The sequence below is a fragment of the Tiliqua scincoides genome, chromosome 3 (genome assembly GCF_035046505.1).
Source record: "Tiliqua scincoides isolate rTilSci1 chromosome 3, rTilSci1.hap2, whole genome shotgun sequence".
Lineage (NCBI taxonomy): Eukaryota > Metazoa > Chordata > Lepidosauria > Squamata > Scincidae > Tiliqua > Tiliqua scincoides.
In genome coordinates, this window is record NC_089823.1 from 198720342 (window position 1) to 198734546 (window position 14205).

At 43.5% G+C, this 14205-nt stretch overlaps 1 protein-coding gene across 1 annotated transcript in view; it reads right to left on the minus strand.

The window, feature by feature from the left end:
• Window positions 1-14205, minus strand: part of LOC136643851 (ovotransferrin-like) — a 29029-nt gene that overhangs the window by 3408 nt on the left and 11416 nt on the right. Inside the window, exons 8-14 of the mRNA XM_066619234.1 lie at window positions 13427-13598; window positions 10444-10595; window positions 8830-8939; window positions 7501-7523; window positions 6404-6568; window positions 4995-5130; window positions 2907-2971 (exon numbers count right to left, since the gene is read on the minus strand). Coding sequence (XP_066475331.1) covers window positions 2907-2971; window positions 4995-5130; window positions 6404-6568; window positions 7501-7523; window positions 8830-8939; window positions 10444-10595; window positions 13427-13598 — 823 coding nt within the window. The remainder of the gene's footprint in view (window positions 1-2906; window positions 2972-4994; window positions 5131-6403; window positions 6569-7500; window positions 7524-8829; window positions 8940-10443; window positions 10596-13426; window positions 13599-14205) is intronic.

Consider the following 14205-nt stretch of genomic DNA (forward strand, 5'->3'; position numbering starts at 1 on the left):
TTAAATATAAATTAATTCTTTTTTTCCTGGCCCCTAACACAGTGTCAGAGAGATGATGTGGCCCTCCTGCCAAAATGTTTGGACACACTGGTGTAGAAGATTCATTATCCAGAGGTGAAAGTGGCCAGCTTTGTAACAAAATAGACACTATCTAGCATACACTATCTAGCAGTGTTTATTTATAGCACAAAGCTATTTATAGTGCAAAGTTATAGTGAAATGGATTTAGGGATACATAGATTTAGGGTTACATAGTACAGAATGCACAGTGACCTGTTTTATACAATGTCTGTTGATTCTGTTTCTTATAACTTTAAAACATTTTTTGTAGGACCTCTGGGGGCACATATAATTGCTTCAGAGTCTGCATCTCACCTCAGGGATTGCCACTTAATCATTCCCAATCCTAACATATACAAAATTGCCCTTTCTCCTCCATAAACTTGTATGAGTGTGCTGCTCAGATCCCCATGGCACTCTGAAATGACCCACTCTCACATGAGCAGGAATTTTTGTGAAAATTAGCTCAGGCTGTTGCCATATCAGAACCAACTCAAAGCAGTGGCATCACTAGGATTTGTGTCACCCGGTGCTGTAGGCCTGTGCATCACCCTATGCAGTGGGTGGGGCAACACCCCAGGTGGTGGGCGTGGTGATGTGCCATTGCCCCGCCCCCACCAGTTTTTTGGCAGTACCTTTTGATAGAACACAGATATTTCAATGTGGTTTATTTTACTGCATTCTGCATGAAATTACGCATTGATTGATATATAACATGATGGTATTATTCCTCCAAACTCTAATTTTAGTGATTTTGAAAACTTGTAGGGTCACACATACCCATGTCAACTTACTAACACCTTATTGCAGCAGTTCTCATATTTTTAGCACCTGGACCCACTTTTTAGAATGACAATCTGTCCAGTACCCACTGGAAGTGGTGTCATGGCCAGAAGTGACATCATCAAGCAAATTAAAATAAATAATTATAAATAGTTAAATTAAAATGAAAGAAATAATTAAATAAGGGGGAGCCATCCCTGTTCCACCAAGTGAGTTTTCTCTGTAGTCTGCCTGCAATAACACCCCCCCCCCCCAAAAAAGAATCAGTGAGATCTTCAGCCCTCCTAGTGCCCAGTTTTAAGTCCTTCTATTTCAAGCACATCAATACAAAGACCCACCTGGCTTTATAAGTCTGAGAGCCCAATCCTATGCCTGTCTACACAGAAGTAAGTCTGTGTAGAGTTAGAGTCAATGGGGCTTACTCCCAGGAAAGTGGGGATAGGAGTCCAGCCTCAGAGCCCAATTCTATGCATGTCTACTCAGAAGTAAGTCCCATTAGAGTCAGTTGGGCTTACTCCCAGGAAAGTGTGGGTAGGATTGGGCTGTGAGGGAAACTGCAAGGGCAAAGTAGAAAACATTCCCCTTACCAGTTCAAGCCTCTTTGTTGGTCCTTTCTAGTGGGGGGGGGGGAGGCTGCCTTCTGGTGCTTTTGTTGCACTCCAGTTCCATCGGATCGGGACCATTCTGGTGCCCTCACATTCTTTGCCTGGCCTGACCACCAGCTAAGGCACGTCTGCCTACTCATGAGTAAATGCTACATGAGGCTGCTTCGCTTCCCATAGGGCTCCATACACTCGCAGCTGGGGGGGAAGGCCCTCCTCCTCAAGTGTTTTTGGGGCTGCATTCATTGGATCAGGACCATTCTGAGCTGGAGTCCTCTCAGCCTGCCCTGTTCGATGGAGCAAGGCAAGGCCAACTACTCGCAAGTAAACACAGCCACATGGCTTCCCTTCCCATAGAGCTGAATACACTCGAAGCTGGGAGGGGGAACCACATTCTCTGGTGTTTTGGGGGGCTGCATTTACTGGATCAGGACCATTCAGGTGTTGTTGGATTCCCCTCTGCCTGCCCTTTCCAATGCACTAAGGCATGTTCACCTACTCATGAGTAAACGCACAATACAGCTCACTTTCACTTTCTATAGGGCTCCATGTATTTTTTTCCTTCCAATTTTTTGGCCATAACTTTTGAAGGAAAGGGGCTATCTCAAAGGGGTTTTTGCAATGTGTTCCACTGGACATTCCACATCCAACGGTGTATGGCATGATGCGATAGCTCCTAACGGCGCAATTTTAGCACATCACCCCCGGTGCATCACCCGGTGCGGCCCGCACCCCCCGCACCCTCCTAGTGATGCCACTGACTCATAGTTCAGAGCTGTTGAAAAAGGCTGTCCTGATATGTATTTTTATCCTCCCCTTCAGTAACCAGAAAAAGCCAAATAGGCAAAGCCAGGCAGAAAAGCCAGGCAAACTAATGGTGCTTAAAACCTCACCCTGGAGCCAACCTGTGCTTCATATTTTGAACTCAGGTACCAGTTAGGATGGAAACTTAAGATGCAACTCCTATACTTTTCCTTTTAAGGAAGTCCAGATTTGTGAAACCTCTCCCACATTTTTCTGAAACCACTCCCAGTCCAGTGATCACTTTTCCCAACCATACTGGAGCACCTGACTATTATCTGCTTCAGCTTCTGTCATTTGACTTTTGATTTCCGGTTTCTAGCTCTGCTTGTGTTTACATTATAACTATTCTTAACAGAGTAGACTGCAAATACAGAACATTCTGACAGTGATTTTCAGCCTTGGTCTTTTTTGATAGTCCTAAACCTGATATGGAGCACAGGTAAAGGGATTTTTGGTACTATAAGCTGTTTTTTTTAAATGGTCTTTGAGTCCATGGCTGCAATCCTAACCACACTTTCCTGAGAGTAAGCCCCATTGAACAAAATAGGACTTACTTCTGAATAGACCTGGTTAGCATTGTGCCCTATGTGTATCAAGACTACTGATACAATGGCACTTGAATGACTATTCAGAGTCTGGATAGTGAAACAAACTTACCTTCTGTGAGCTCAAGCACTGTGGATCCTTTAATAAAGGCTACGTCTCCTGCCTCAATCAAACATCTAAAGAATACAACCAAAAGGAAACATTATGGAATATGTGTAATTTCCTGTTCCCCAAATAAATTCCTTCTTGTCCTTGGGAAGGATACAACAAGTCCAGTCCAGGAAGTGGGAGGAGGAGTAGCCGTACAGGCAATTGGATAGACAGAGGTGGGCACCTCCAACCTGCTTCCTGAGGTGACTGATTGACAGTCCAATCCTATCCACTTTCTTGGGAGTAAGCCCCATTGACTCTAATGGGACTTACTTCTGAGTAGACATGCATAGGATTGGGCTGTCAGTTGGCCTCATAGGTGGGCCAGCTCTGATTCAAAGTCTGCAAAGAGAGATTCAAGGCACAAGTAATACTCTTGTCTAGTAACTTGTATAACCAAGACACATCTTAGAGATTATACTTCAATTAGTGATATAAAATGATATCCACTGAAAAACTTCTATTCCATTTTGTATTATTGATATTGCTGCAATTTGTTGTTAATTGGACTTTGCTTCCCAAACGCCTGGACATATATGTAATAATCACTGTGCTTTGCTGTGATTGTGTAACTTAAATCACTCAATGGAATAATGGCTTCATTTGATACAGGACTTACTATGGCTTATCTTGAAACCAATTATTTACTATTATACAAAATTACTAATTACACAGGCCTACAAAATTGAGGGTCAGAAAAGTTTTTCCCAAACTTTATGGTGGTTGGATATGAATTTAGGGTGCCAATTCCAAAAATGGCATCCATCTTGCCCTACCATGTCTAGTTTTAGAGATATAGTATAGCCTCATTAGTGAATGATTCAAGCAGCTTCCTCATGAGGAAGCCATGATTCCATTTTTGGAATCAGCACCCCAAATATACCCAGAAATTGGTGTACCATTTAAGGAAGCAAAATGTGTGTTGGCCTGAGGGGCGCCTGAGGCGCCTGAGGGGGGACACAATTGAGACATACAAAATTATGCAGGGAATGGAAACAGTGGATAGAGAGACACTCTTTTCCCTCTCACACAACACCAGAACCAGGGGACATCCACTAAAATTGTTGGGAGAGTTAGGACAGACAAAAGAAAATATTTCTTTACTCAGCATGTAATTAGTCTGTGGAACTCCTTGCCATAGGAAGTAGTGATGGCATCTTGCCTAGATGCCTTTAAAAGGGGATTGGACAAATTTCTGGGGAAAAGTTCATCATGGGTTATAAGTCATGGTAGGTATGTGCAAGCTCCTGGTTTTAGAGGTAGGCTACCTCAGATTGCCAGATGCAAGGGAAGGCACCAGGATGCAGGCTGTGTCTTTTTGTCTTGTCTTGAAGCATTTGGTGGGCCACTGTGAGATACAAGAGGCTGGACTAGATGGCTTTTGGCCTAATCCAGTTGGGCTCTTCTTATGTTCTAATGTACTTATTTATATAGTACCATCAATGTTCATGGCACTTGATTTAGAGTAAGGGTGGAACAACTGATGTAATCATTTGATTTCTCTGAACTATTCCATTAAAAAAATACAGGCGCAAAGGCCTACACCCATCACAGAGCCCACCTGGCTGGACTAATCCCTAAACAATTAGTAGCACTGGCAGTGCTACATGCACCAGCCCTTGGGAACCTAGTGCTGATACTAGAGATGGGAGCCTTTTGTGTTGAGTGTTTTCAGGTCAAGACATTTTCCATCAGATCAGATAGGTTTGATAATGGAGGGGGAGAGCAGTCACCTTTTCATCCTCCAGCAAGCTAGCTAACTACCTGACACAAATTACCTGGAGCTATTTGCTCTGATGTCTTTTTGTGATGTACCTACACTCTGCTAGAGATAGTTGGGCTGGATTGGACAAGGGCAGGGGAAGTTCAGTGGTCTTTTACTTCCTTCCAAGTCCCATGATTCTATGAAGTGGTAGATCTGTCATTATAGCCAGAAAGAATGCATCTTGGACTGCAGTGTGGGGGGAGTGGTAGATGATGTGATTTCTCATTTTTCCATCACCTCCCTCCTTGCCCCAAAAGTTTGTTTTTAAAACCAAAGCCACCTACCGGAAAGCACCAGAATAGCCATAGTATGGTTCATTGCTGTTTGCACTACACTTGTTGTTGCGAACGCCCTTGCACAGTGCGCAGAGTGGAGAGTCAACCGGTGAGCCTGGTGCACAGCTTTGACTGAAGTATTTATCTGACATGGGGACAGAGAATAGCAAGTTTGCATGCCACTGTAAGCTTCCCTGATATAGTATTTGCAGTGAAATGAAGGCTTTAATCCTAATCTCACTTTCCTGGAAGTAAGTCCCATTGAACACAATAGGACTTACTTCTGAGTGGACCTGGTTAGGATTGTGCTCATAGTCTTTTAACACAAAAGAAATGATGCTTGGAATGTTGGTCCCACATCCAAGGAGAGAAGAAAAGGTGACCTTCCTGTCTGTGAATGTAGGCAAGCAAGTTCAAATGAAAGGGGTTACCTGGGAAATATAATCTTTTCAAGGGGCACTGATGCAAGTATTTTGCAGCCAAATCAGGTGGTCAACTGGAATGGCATATTCCCAGCACTTGAATGCACACAATACTCCACCCTGCCCAGACATTTGCATGCATTAGATATGGGTGTGGGTGTATGGCCACATAGACATGCGTCCCAAAAGTGTTCAAAAGAAAGAACCTTTCTACCTCTCTCTAGCAGAGATCAATTAGCAAAGACATCAATCTTTCCCTTCCTAGTCCTTACCCAGAAAACAGAATGTTCATTTCCTACCATCACATTGATCAGGCTGTCTAAAATATTTAGTTCTTCACAACTAAATGTGGGCATGTACCCTTCTGTACTATAGGTTGAACACCACCAGCCATAGCCAACTTATTTAAAAATCTGCACACAGAGAGTGATATTGGTTTATAATTGGCTACAAAATTGTTACAGTTGCACCATTTATTGGGCCAAATTGGATAGGTGTAGGACCATGCAGATTTTACAAAATTTTTCATCAGGCAGGAGAGGGAGCAAAATTTCAAATATATTAAAAATACACTGGACTGCAGGCAACTGAAGAGCATTTGGCATTACAAAAATATACAGACTAGCCGCATTGGCACAACCATCTGACCTCTTCCACTGCCCCATGCCCTCCTGCATTCAATACCTCATGGTAGATGGCTACTGATTGCCTATGAAACTCTTTTTCCAGACCACCATAAAAAGTAGTGCAAATTGTATACTAAGGAGCAAGGACAGCAGGGAAAGCACAACAGGGAAAGCATAGAAAAAAGTCAGTATAGTGTAGTGGAAGGAGCACTCAAATCCCTACCAAGCTCATGGTTATCACTATTTTGTATCCTAACTAGTCTCACAGGATTGTTGCTTAGATGGAGGGGAGGCTGTCCTGTGTGATTGTAGGATGAGCAAGATACAAATATACAACGTAAGTACAAATGGACAAAATAAGGCCGCTCACCAAATTCGCAACTACCAGTACGATTGTAAGTCAGGCCCATGGGTATATTCCAACCAGCAGTTCTACCAACTGCAGTGTGGCAGGACTTCTTTCCATGCAGGTTGTTCCATGTAATGTCACCATCAGTTTTCTTGGCAACGGCTACCGCATTATAGCCATCAGGAACTGAAGATAAAGAAAAGGAAGCAGCCATCTCTCAAATGAGAAGCAAACTAATTCAACCTATAGTTTCCTTATTTGAAAACAAACCTGTAGATTGAAATCGTATATATTCTTTGTGGACAAGCTTAAAATATGGGTTCAATAAGCACTTTTCCATTGAATTTAGCCCATTGGCTCCAGATTGAAAGTCGGTGTGGAGGGAATCTGCTACTTAGCCTAGAATTGCTGAATTCTCCTTCTGGAAAGGAACTATAGTGCAGTGTAGTACACCCACTTTGTCTGCAGAAGATCCCAGGTTCAATTCCTGTATCCCGAATCTCTGACTGAAATGCTGCTGCCATCCAGTGTCTACTGACAATACTGAGCTAAATTGTCTGACTCAGCATCAGCTTCCTATGTTATAAGACTGACTTCTATGTAGAAATATAGAATGATCTTTGCCATGGGGGCAGGAATCACTGGATAGAGTGCTGTGTGGAACCACCTTTTAAATGCCACTTGTAGTTGATTATTGAAAGACAATGACCACAACAGCACGCCAGATCTGAGCCCCAGGGCTGCCTGAAACATTGTGCAAATTCCACAAAACCTCAAAATCTTGCGCACTCCACCACTGCCACATCCACACTTGGCTGCAGCAGCACAAGGGAGACACAGAGATCTACCCCTGTACCTTCCGCTCCAGATCACCACCTTTTATGCTTCCATCCCTTTTAAAATAAATAGGAATAGCTGAGCATGCTAGGAGCTTTGAGCATGCTATGTTCTTTCTGTTTAGGCACAGGAAGATGATAGGCACCTAGGAACAAGTCAGTGCTGGAGCTTGGCTTGTCACCTAAGCAGATTGGTGGGTGAGGAGAGTAAGGAGGAAGTGGCAGCTTTTCTCCCCCTCTTCTTCCTCCAGGTGCTGAGGAAGATGTGGGGACAGGTGCCACTGACCTGAACCTCTTTCCATTCACTTTCAGCAAGTGGGAAGAGGATCAGTAAGCTAATTGAAGCAGCTCAGTGGATGGTAGGCTGAAGGGAAGTGGTGGGCAGATATAGGGTACATGATATCCATTGTCAGTTCTTCCTCCAACTTAGTGCTCAAAGCAAAGCTTCCAGTTTGCCTCATTGGTAGGCCAGGTCTGTTGAGCAGCAGTAAAGGGCTTTAACTAGAGTACAGGATAGCCTGGACCATGTGCAAACAACCATTGGGTCAGAGAGAACAGTCAGAAAATGGGGCATAGAAAGATTTTACTTGTTTTCAGTTCCTTGGCCCCATCCCTAAAGTCCAAAGATTTGATGATACCATCTGTTCCCATGTATCCCAGAGGTTATGGGTCATAACACTCACCTTTTCTTGGTGTCCTGGGATCAGCACATGCTTCAGGGTTAGCTACAATGAGAACAAACACCCAATTTTCACCATGTCATGATAGCAACGTGAAGGCCAAGTTACCCCAAATCCTAAATGAGTAATGTGGCAAGGTGTGTATTTTGTTTTTTAATTAGTGGTCAGCCCCCACCCCAACAACACAAAAAGAAGCAAAATCATGGTGCGGATTAGAGGCCTTTATGACTTTGCCCCCACCATGGTTCTGCTCCTGACCATCCCTTGTGCTGTTTTAAAGCAAAACACACACACACACACACACACTTTCTCATTGGCTTCAAATTTAGCCCTCTTATGGTTACAGCCCTCATGGCCAAAACCAAGCTTATTTATGCACAGTATTTATTTAAAAGATTTATTTAAAAGTCCCCACCTTTCCTCTCCTCAGTAATGGGATGCCTATTTTCTGAAAGCTTATAAAAAGTGAGGAATTGACAAAAAAAAATGCCTGGTGGATTTGCAACATAAAGCATTAGGATTTGGAGTGACAAGATGAACAGAAATCATGATCACTAAAATAATGCAGAGTAATGCTCCTCACCTCAAGAATTGGGGGGGGGGGTGAGCATGTATGTAAGTGAAAGAGTCTAAAGGTGCAGACAGATATATTTTCTGTGTGGTCCACTTTTTGTGTGGTCCATAAGTGCTGTGTTTTCCAAGCCACATCAAAGATTCCCAATTGCTGGGTTTTTTTTCTTGAGTTCACGAAAGGACCATGACTGACAGAGTTGATTGCTAGTTCTTTCGCTGGTGTATAAAAGCGCCTACTCCATTGAGCTCTAAGCTGATGAAATCTGAAGACTGGAGCTAATGACTGAACATCCAATGAGAGGTTGTTTCCTGCAATGTACACGCGACAGATAGTGCTATACGTATTGAGTCAAACTACCATTTTCTATACTTACTACTGTAGACTTCTGCCATTACTGGCACCAAGCCACACTGTCCTGCAGTGTAGACAAGTCCTCCATCCAAGCTCAAGGCATCACATTCACCTCTCTGCAGAGAAAGAGAGTCTATTTAGAAAAAAAATTTTAAAGAAAGAAGAGGGAATGCTGAATTAGAACGAAAGCCAACTGGATTTTTCAAAACCAAAACACTGTGTGGGCATAATCCATGGGGAGTTTCTCCACTTAAATGAAAGTGACATCACTTGGCAAGATCACAAGCATGCCACTTTATTTCAATGGGGGCATCTTAGAAGCCTTCCCTCAAGGACTGCTTTGATTCTGTAGATCTTTTCTGTAAAACTAGTGTCATATCACATGATGTCAAATCAACTGATAACATTTGCAACTTGGAAAGTAGTGTGGTGTTGCCTGAAAATATCTGTCCCCTTCCTTTCTCCAGCTCCTGAATGAAGAATACCCAGACCCTTGACTATTACTGGGCAATTACTTACATACGCTACCTTTGCCAAGGCAGTCTATGTTCCTGGCTTCTCAGAAGGATAGAGTGTGCAGGATTGTACGGTGTGGCATATGAATTGCAGATTTACAGAAAAGCCTCTTTTTCTGCTTTGCCAGTGTCATTAATCCAGTACAAGCCAAAGAAATTATTGGCAATTACAAAAAAGTAACAAACTTACATGATGTTATGGCTATGCTAGCAGCTTTCTAAACTTTAATCTCTGTGGTACACATTTGCCACTGCTGGCACTAGGTTGCTGGGGGCATTGGGGCAAAGTCTGTGCCCCATAACACCCATTTGCCCCTGATGGTGCACTGGGCATTATCCCTGCCACCAGACCTGAGAATCCAGGGATCAGCCTGGCAAAATGGGTCCTCAGCCAGAGCCTATCCTGGTCAATTTCTGATGCCACTCCTGACAATACCTATCACAGCTACAGTCTTGTACTTCAAAGTCAGTTAAGGTCTTTCAGCTTCACTTCATTCCTCATTATTTTAAGCACTGAGGCTGAAAGGAAAATATGCACTGTAATATTAATTCTATAAGAATTTTGGGCTGCAATCCCGTACACGGTTGTATTGCTTACATCTCGTTGACTTCAGTAGAATTTACCCAGCTAAACTGTGTGCAGGAGAGCTGCAGTCAATGAATATCAAAGCAACCATAAAGCATGAACGTTTGTTTGCACATTTTTCATGAGAGGATATTGGACAGAATGAAAAAAGACTCAACAGAAGGATAGAAATCAAATTGTTCAACCAGCACCCTAGAAATGGTCAAGTTATCTTAAAACGACTCCATGTATGTGAAAAGGATGCAGCCAGGCACTTTCAGAAAACTTTCTTGTGGGTGATCATCAACCATCTTCTCGCTCAATCCATTGCACTGATAGTAAGTGATGGTTCCACAGCACCAGTGCACGCATGTTTCTTATTTGGTGCTACATCACCAGGACAGCATAAAACAGAGAAAGGAAAACATGGGTGCCATCTTGAGCTCCTCAGAGAAAGGATGGGATAGAAATGTGATTAACAGAGAGATAGGAACGTGCAGGTACAAAGGGAAGCCACCAGCAACCTGAAGAAGCACTTACCAGTATCTTGGCAATGCATGCTTCAGCATTTTCAGCCACAGCACATTCGATGGCACCATTGCTCATGCCACTCCACAAGTCACACTTTGTCTGCTCAGCCTTGCCCACTGAGCACCAGGTGACTTTGTCTGATGTAACAGGAACAGCTCTTTCTACAAGGGACCAGAAAGGAGAGAATCAGTGAATCAGGTGCTCAGTAATTCCATCACAGCACCATTGGGAGAGGAGATAAATCGACAGTCATCTAAAATATTGAACAATTGCATCATTTTTCTTCTGAAAATAGAAATGCTTAAAAATCAGGTTTCAGAATAATGTCTCTTGATGCTGTCAGTAGCAGGAGAATAGGGCTAACACTGGCCTTCAATTAGAGATTGCAAACTTGGGAAGAGTGTGTTAAAATGAACTCTGATTAAAAAAATTTTATAAGTAGCCCAAGAAAGGGTTATTTAGCCAGTGGTTTAGCTAGTGGGGGCGGTCCACCCTGGGTACCACCCTTAGGGGGGGTGTAACACCACAAATGCCCCAACATTGTTAACATCGCGAAGGTTAGGAGTAACTCCATCATGTCATATACCGTTAGATGCAGAATTTCCAGTGGAATGCAATGCAAAAAACCAGATTGAAATATCTCCTTTCCAGCAAAAGTTATGGCCAAAAATCCAGAAACCAAAAAATGCATGGAACCCTATGGAAAATGAAACTGAGCCATATCGCGTATTTACTCGCAAGTAGGTGAACTTGCCACAGTTCATCAGGAATGGCAGGCTGAGAGGAATCCAATGACACCAGAGTGGTTCCTATCCAATGAAAGCAGCCCCAAAAAAACACCCATGAAGGAAGTCCCTCCCTCCAAGCAGACGAATGTATGGAGCCCTATGGAAAGCGAAAGTAAACCACAGGGTCGCATTTACTCATGAGTAAGCAAATGTGGCTTGGCTTGTGGTCAAGTCAGGCAAAGAGGAATGCAAGACTAGCTGCATGGTCCCCTTCTGATGAAAGTGGAGCTTAACAAATGCTCCAGAAGGCAGCCCCCCCCCAAAAGACTAAACCAGAGGCTTGAGCAGGTGAGGTGGGCACTGGGGAGGGCTGAAAATCTCACTGATTTATCTGGGGGGGGGTTATTGCAGGCAGCAACCCCCCCCAAAAGAATAAAACAGAGGCTTGAGCTGGTAAGGTGGGCACTGGGGAGGGCTGAAAATCTCACTGATTTTTTGTGGGAGGGATGTTATTTCAGGCAGGCTACAGAGAAAATTCACTTGGTGAAACAGGGCTGGCTTCCCCTTATTTATCTGTTTTTCTTTAATTTAATTATTTATAATTATTTTATTTTGCTTGATGATGTCACTTCCAGCCATGACATCACTTCCAGTGGGTTCTGGACAGATTATCATTCTAAAAAGTGGGTCCCAGTGTTAAAAGTTTGAGAACCACTGCCTTAACTCAAAACAGGTCAATTAGACATTCTTGGGGAGGGGGGGTGACACCCTAGTGACCAAAATTCTGGAAATCATTCTGTTATGGCTAAACCAAGAGTCTCACCAGAAGGTAGGTTAACAGCACAGTAAATTAACTTCGTATTTACCACATGGAATTAAAATATCTTCCCTCAGGATAGTACTGGTTGTAGACATATTACAGTTTCCAGGCCATCAAATCACAATATTTTGCTGATAGGGAAATTTGCTGTCTCTCCTTATCTTGCAGCACTTCCATGCCTGAGTGAACACTGCTATGCTAAGTGCTGTATGCAGTGTGGTTCTGAGGATATAACAGGAACCTATTGGCTTATAACTGGAACATTACCAGCAACCAGTGGCATACGGATCCCTTGCCTATGCCTTACTGCTTGGAATCCTTCTGAAAGTTGTTGCTCTGTTAAATTGCACTGGTAGCTAAGTGTTCCCTTTATACCAGGGGTGCCCAAACCCCGGCCCTGGGGCAACTTGCAGCACTCGAGGCCTCTCAATGCGGCCCTCAGGGAGCCCCCAGTCTCCAATGAGCCTCTGGCCCTCCGGAGATTTGTTGGAGCCCACACTGGCCCAACGCAACTGATCTCAGCATGAGGGCAACTGTTTGACTTCTCGCATGAGCTGTTGGATGAGGGCTCCCTCCACTGCTTACTGTTTCACATCTGTGATGCAGTAGTGGCAGCAAAGGAAAGGCCAGCCTTGCTTTGTGCAAGGCCTTTTATATACCTTGAGCTATTGCAAGACCTTCATTCAATCATATAAGTTCATCTTTAATATATTCATTTATGTAAATCTATGTAAATTTATTCAAATTTTAAATGTATTCTTAAATTCTTTTTTTCCACGGCCCCCAACACAGCATCAGAGAGATGATGTGGCCCTCCTGCCAAAAACTTTGGACACCCCTGCTTTATACCATTCAAACACAGGAGCAGTCATCTGACTCCCTCTCTCCAACGGGAGGGGGGAACCACCCAAAGAAGAGTACAGAAAGTTAACCCCCTTCTCCAGCAAGGTTAACTCCCTTTCTCTGCAATACTGCCCTGCCATTAGAAGAAATTTTTGCTTTTGAACCGTCTTTCATTTGCCTTGTATGGGGTTCTGCCTTGTCAGGAGTCAGAAACAAAAGGGAAAACTGGTAGGTTGATTCTCCACAGTAAAACCACAGTCTAATCATTTATGAACCCTTCATGCCAGTCAGAGGATTTGCATTCACCCAAACACATCTCTATAGTCCAGACAGTAAAAACGTGGTCCTGCAATTTTTCCTTCTTGCAGAAACGTGAAGCTGATGGCATTAAAGGCATTTCAATCAGTATCTCTGATTGGCTCGGTAGGCTCAGTTTCATGCCTCAGTTTTGAATGCCTTCTTCCCATATTTTTAGTTATTTGATTTATATACTGCCTTTCTCCCCAAAGCGCACCCAAGGTGGCTCGCAACATGTTAAGTAAGACATAATGTATACATTAAAATATGTAATATGCAGATACATCCAGGATCCCGTCCTTACCTATTCTGATATTCTGAATAGCAGTGTAGTAATCATGGCCCAAGTAGAGATGAGCATCCAGCAACTTAGGGATTGGTATAAGTTTTTTAGCAGAGTCCTTGAACAGGAGATCTTTTCCAAGAGGGGAGCCAAAAAGTTGGCCTATACCTGTTGTGCCCTCAGGGGAATGTTTCTAGGATAGGAGAGAAATGATTTAATGATGGCAAAACTAGACAGGGTTACGGTTTCTTCATTTGTTAACCCCTCAACCCTTTTATTTCTTTCCTCACAAATTATCATTATCTTTCAGTTATATCACATTCAATATTGGGTTCATGGTTGACTCATCACAGACTGGCTATCAACAGGCAGCCCAAGCCTAACCAGCATTGGCACAGCGGGGTCACATGTCCCACGCTGTATCTAGGAGCAGGCTGGAGGTAAAGGAAAAGAAAGGAAAGGAAAGGAGCAGGCTAGAGGTAAAGCCCCAGCCTACACAATGGGACTACTTGGATCTGTGCCAGCAAAATCACTGGCGCAACCCTGAGAAGCCCTGTGCTGGGTTTTTAAGCCTGGGAGGGGGAATAGGATATGGCATGCACTGCTGCGGCCAATCCTACCCCTTCCTGGGCCTGATCCACCCCACCCCCGCCCCATTACGCCCCCTTAAAGGGACATGCTTGAGCGACTGGTATGAATGGCAGCTTATAGAGCTGTCATATAGAGCAAATAGTAGCCATGGAAGGAGTAATCTGGATCAAAGTGTTACCCCCACCTTCATGCAGCTGGTATTTAAAAAA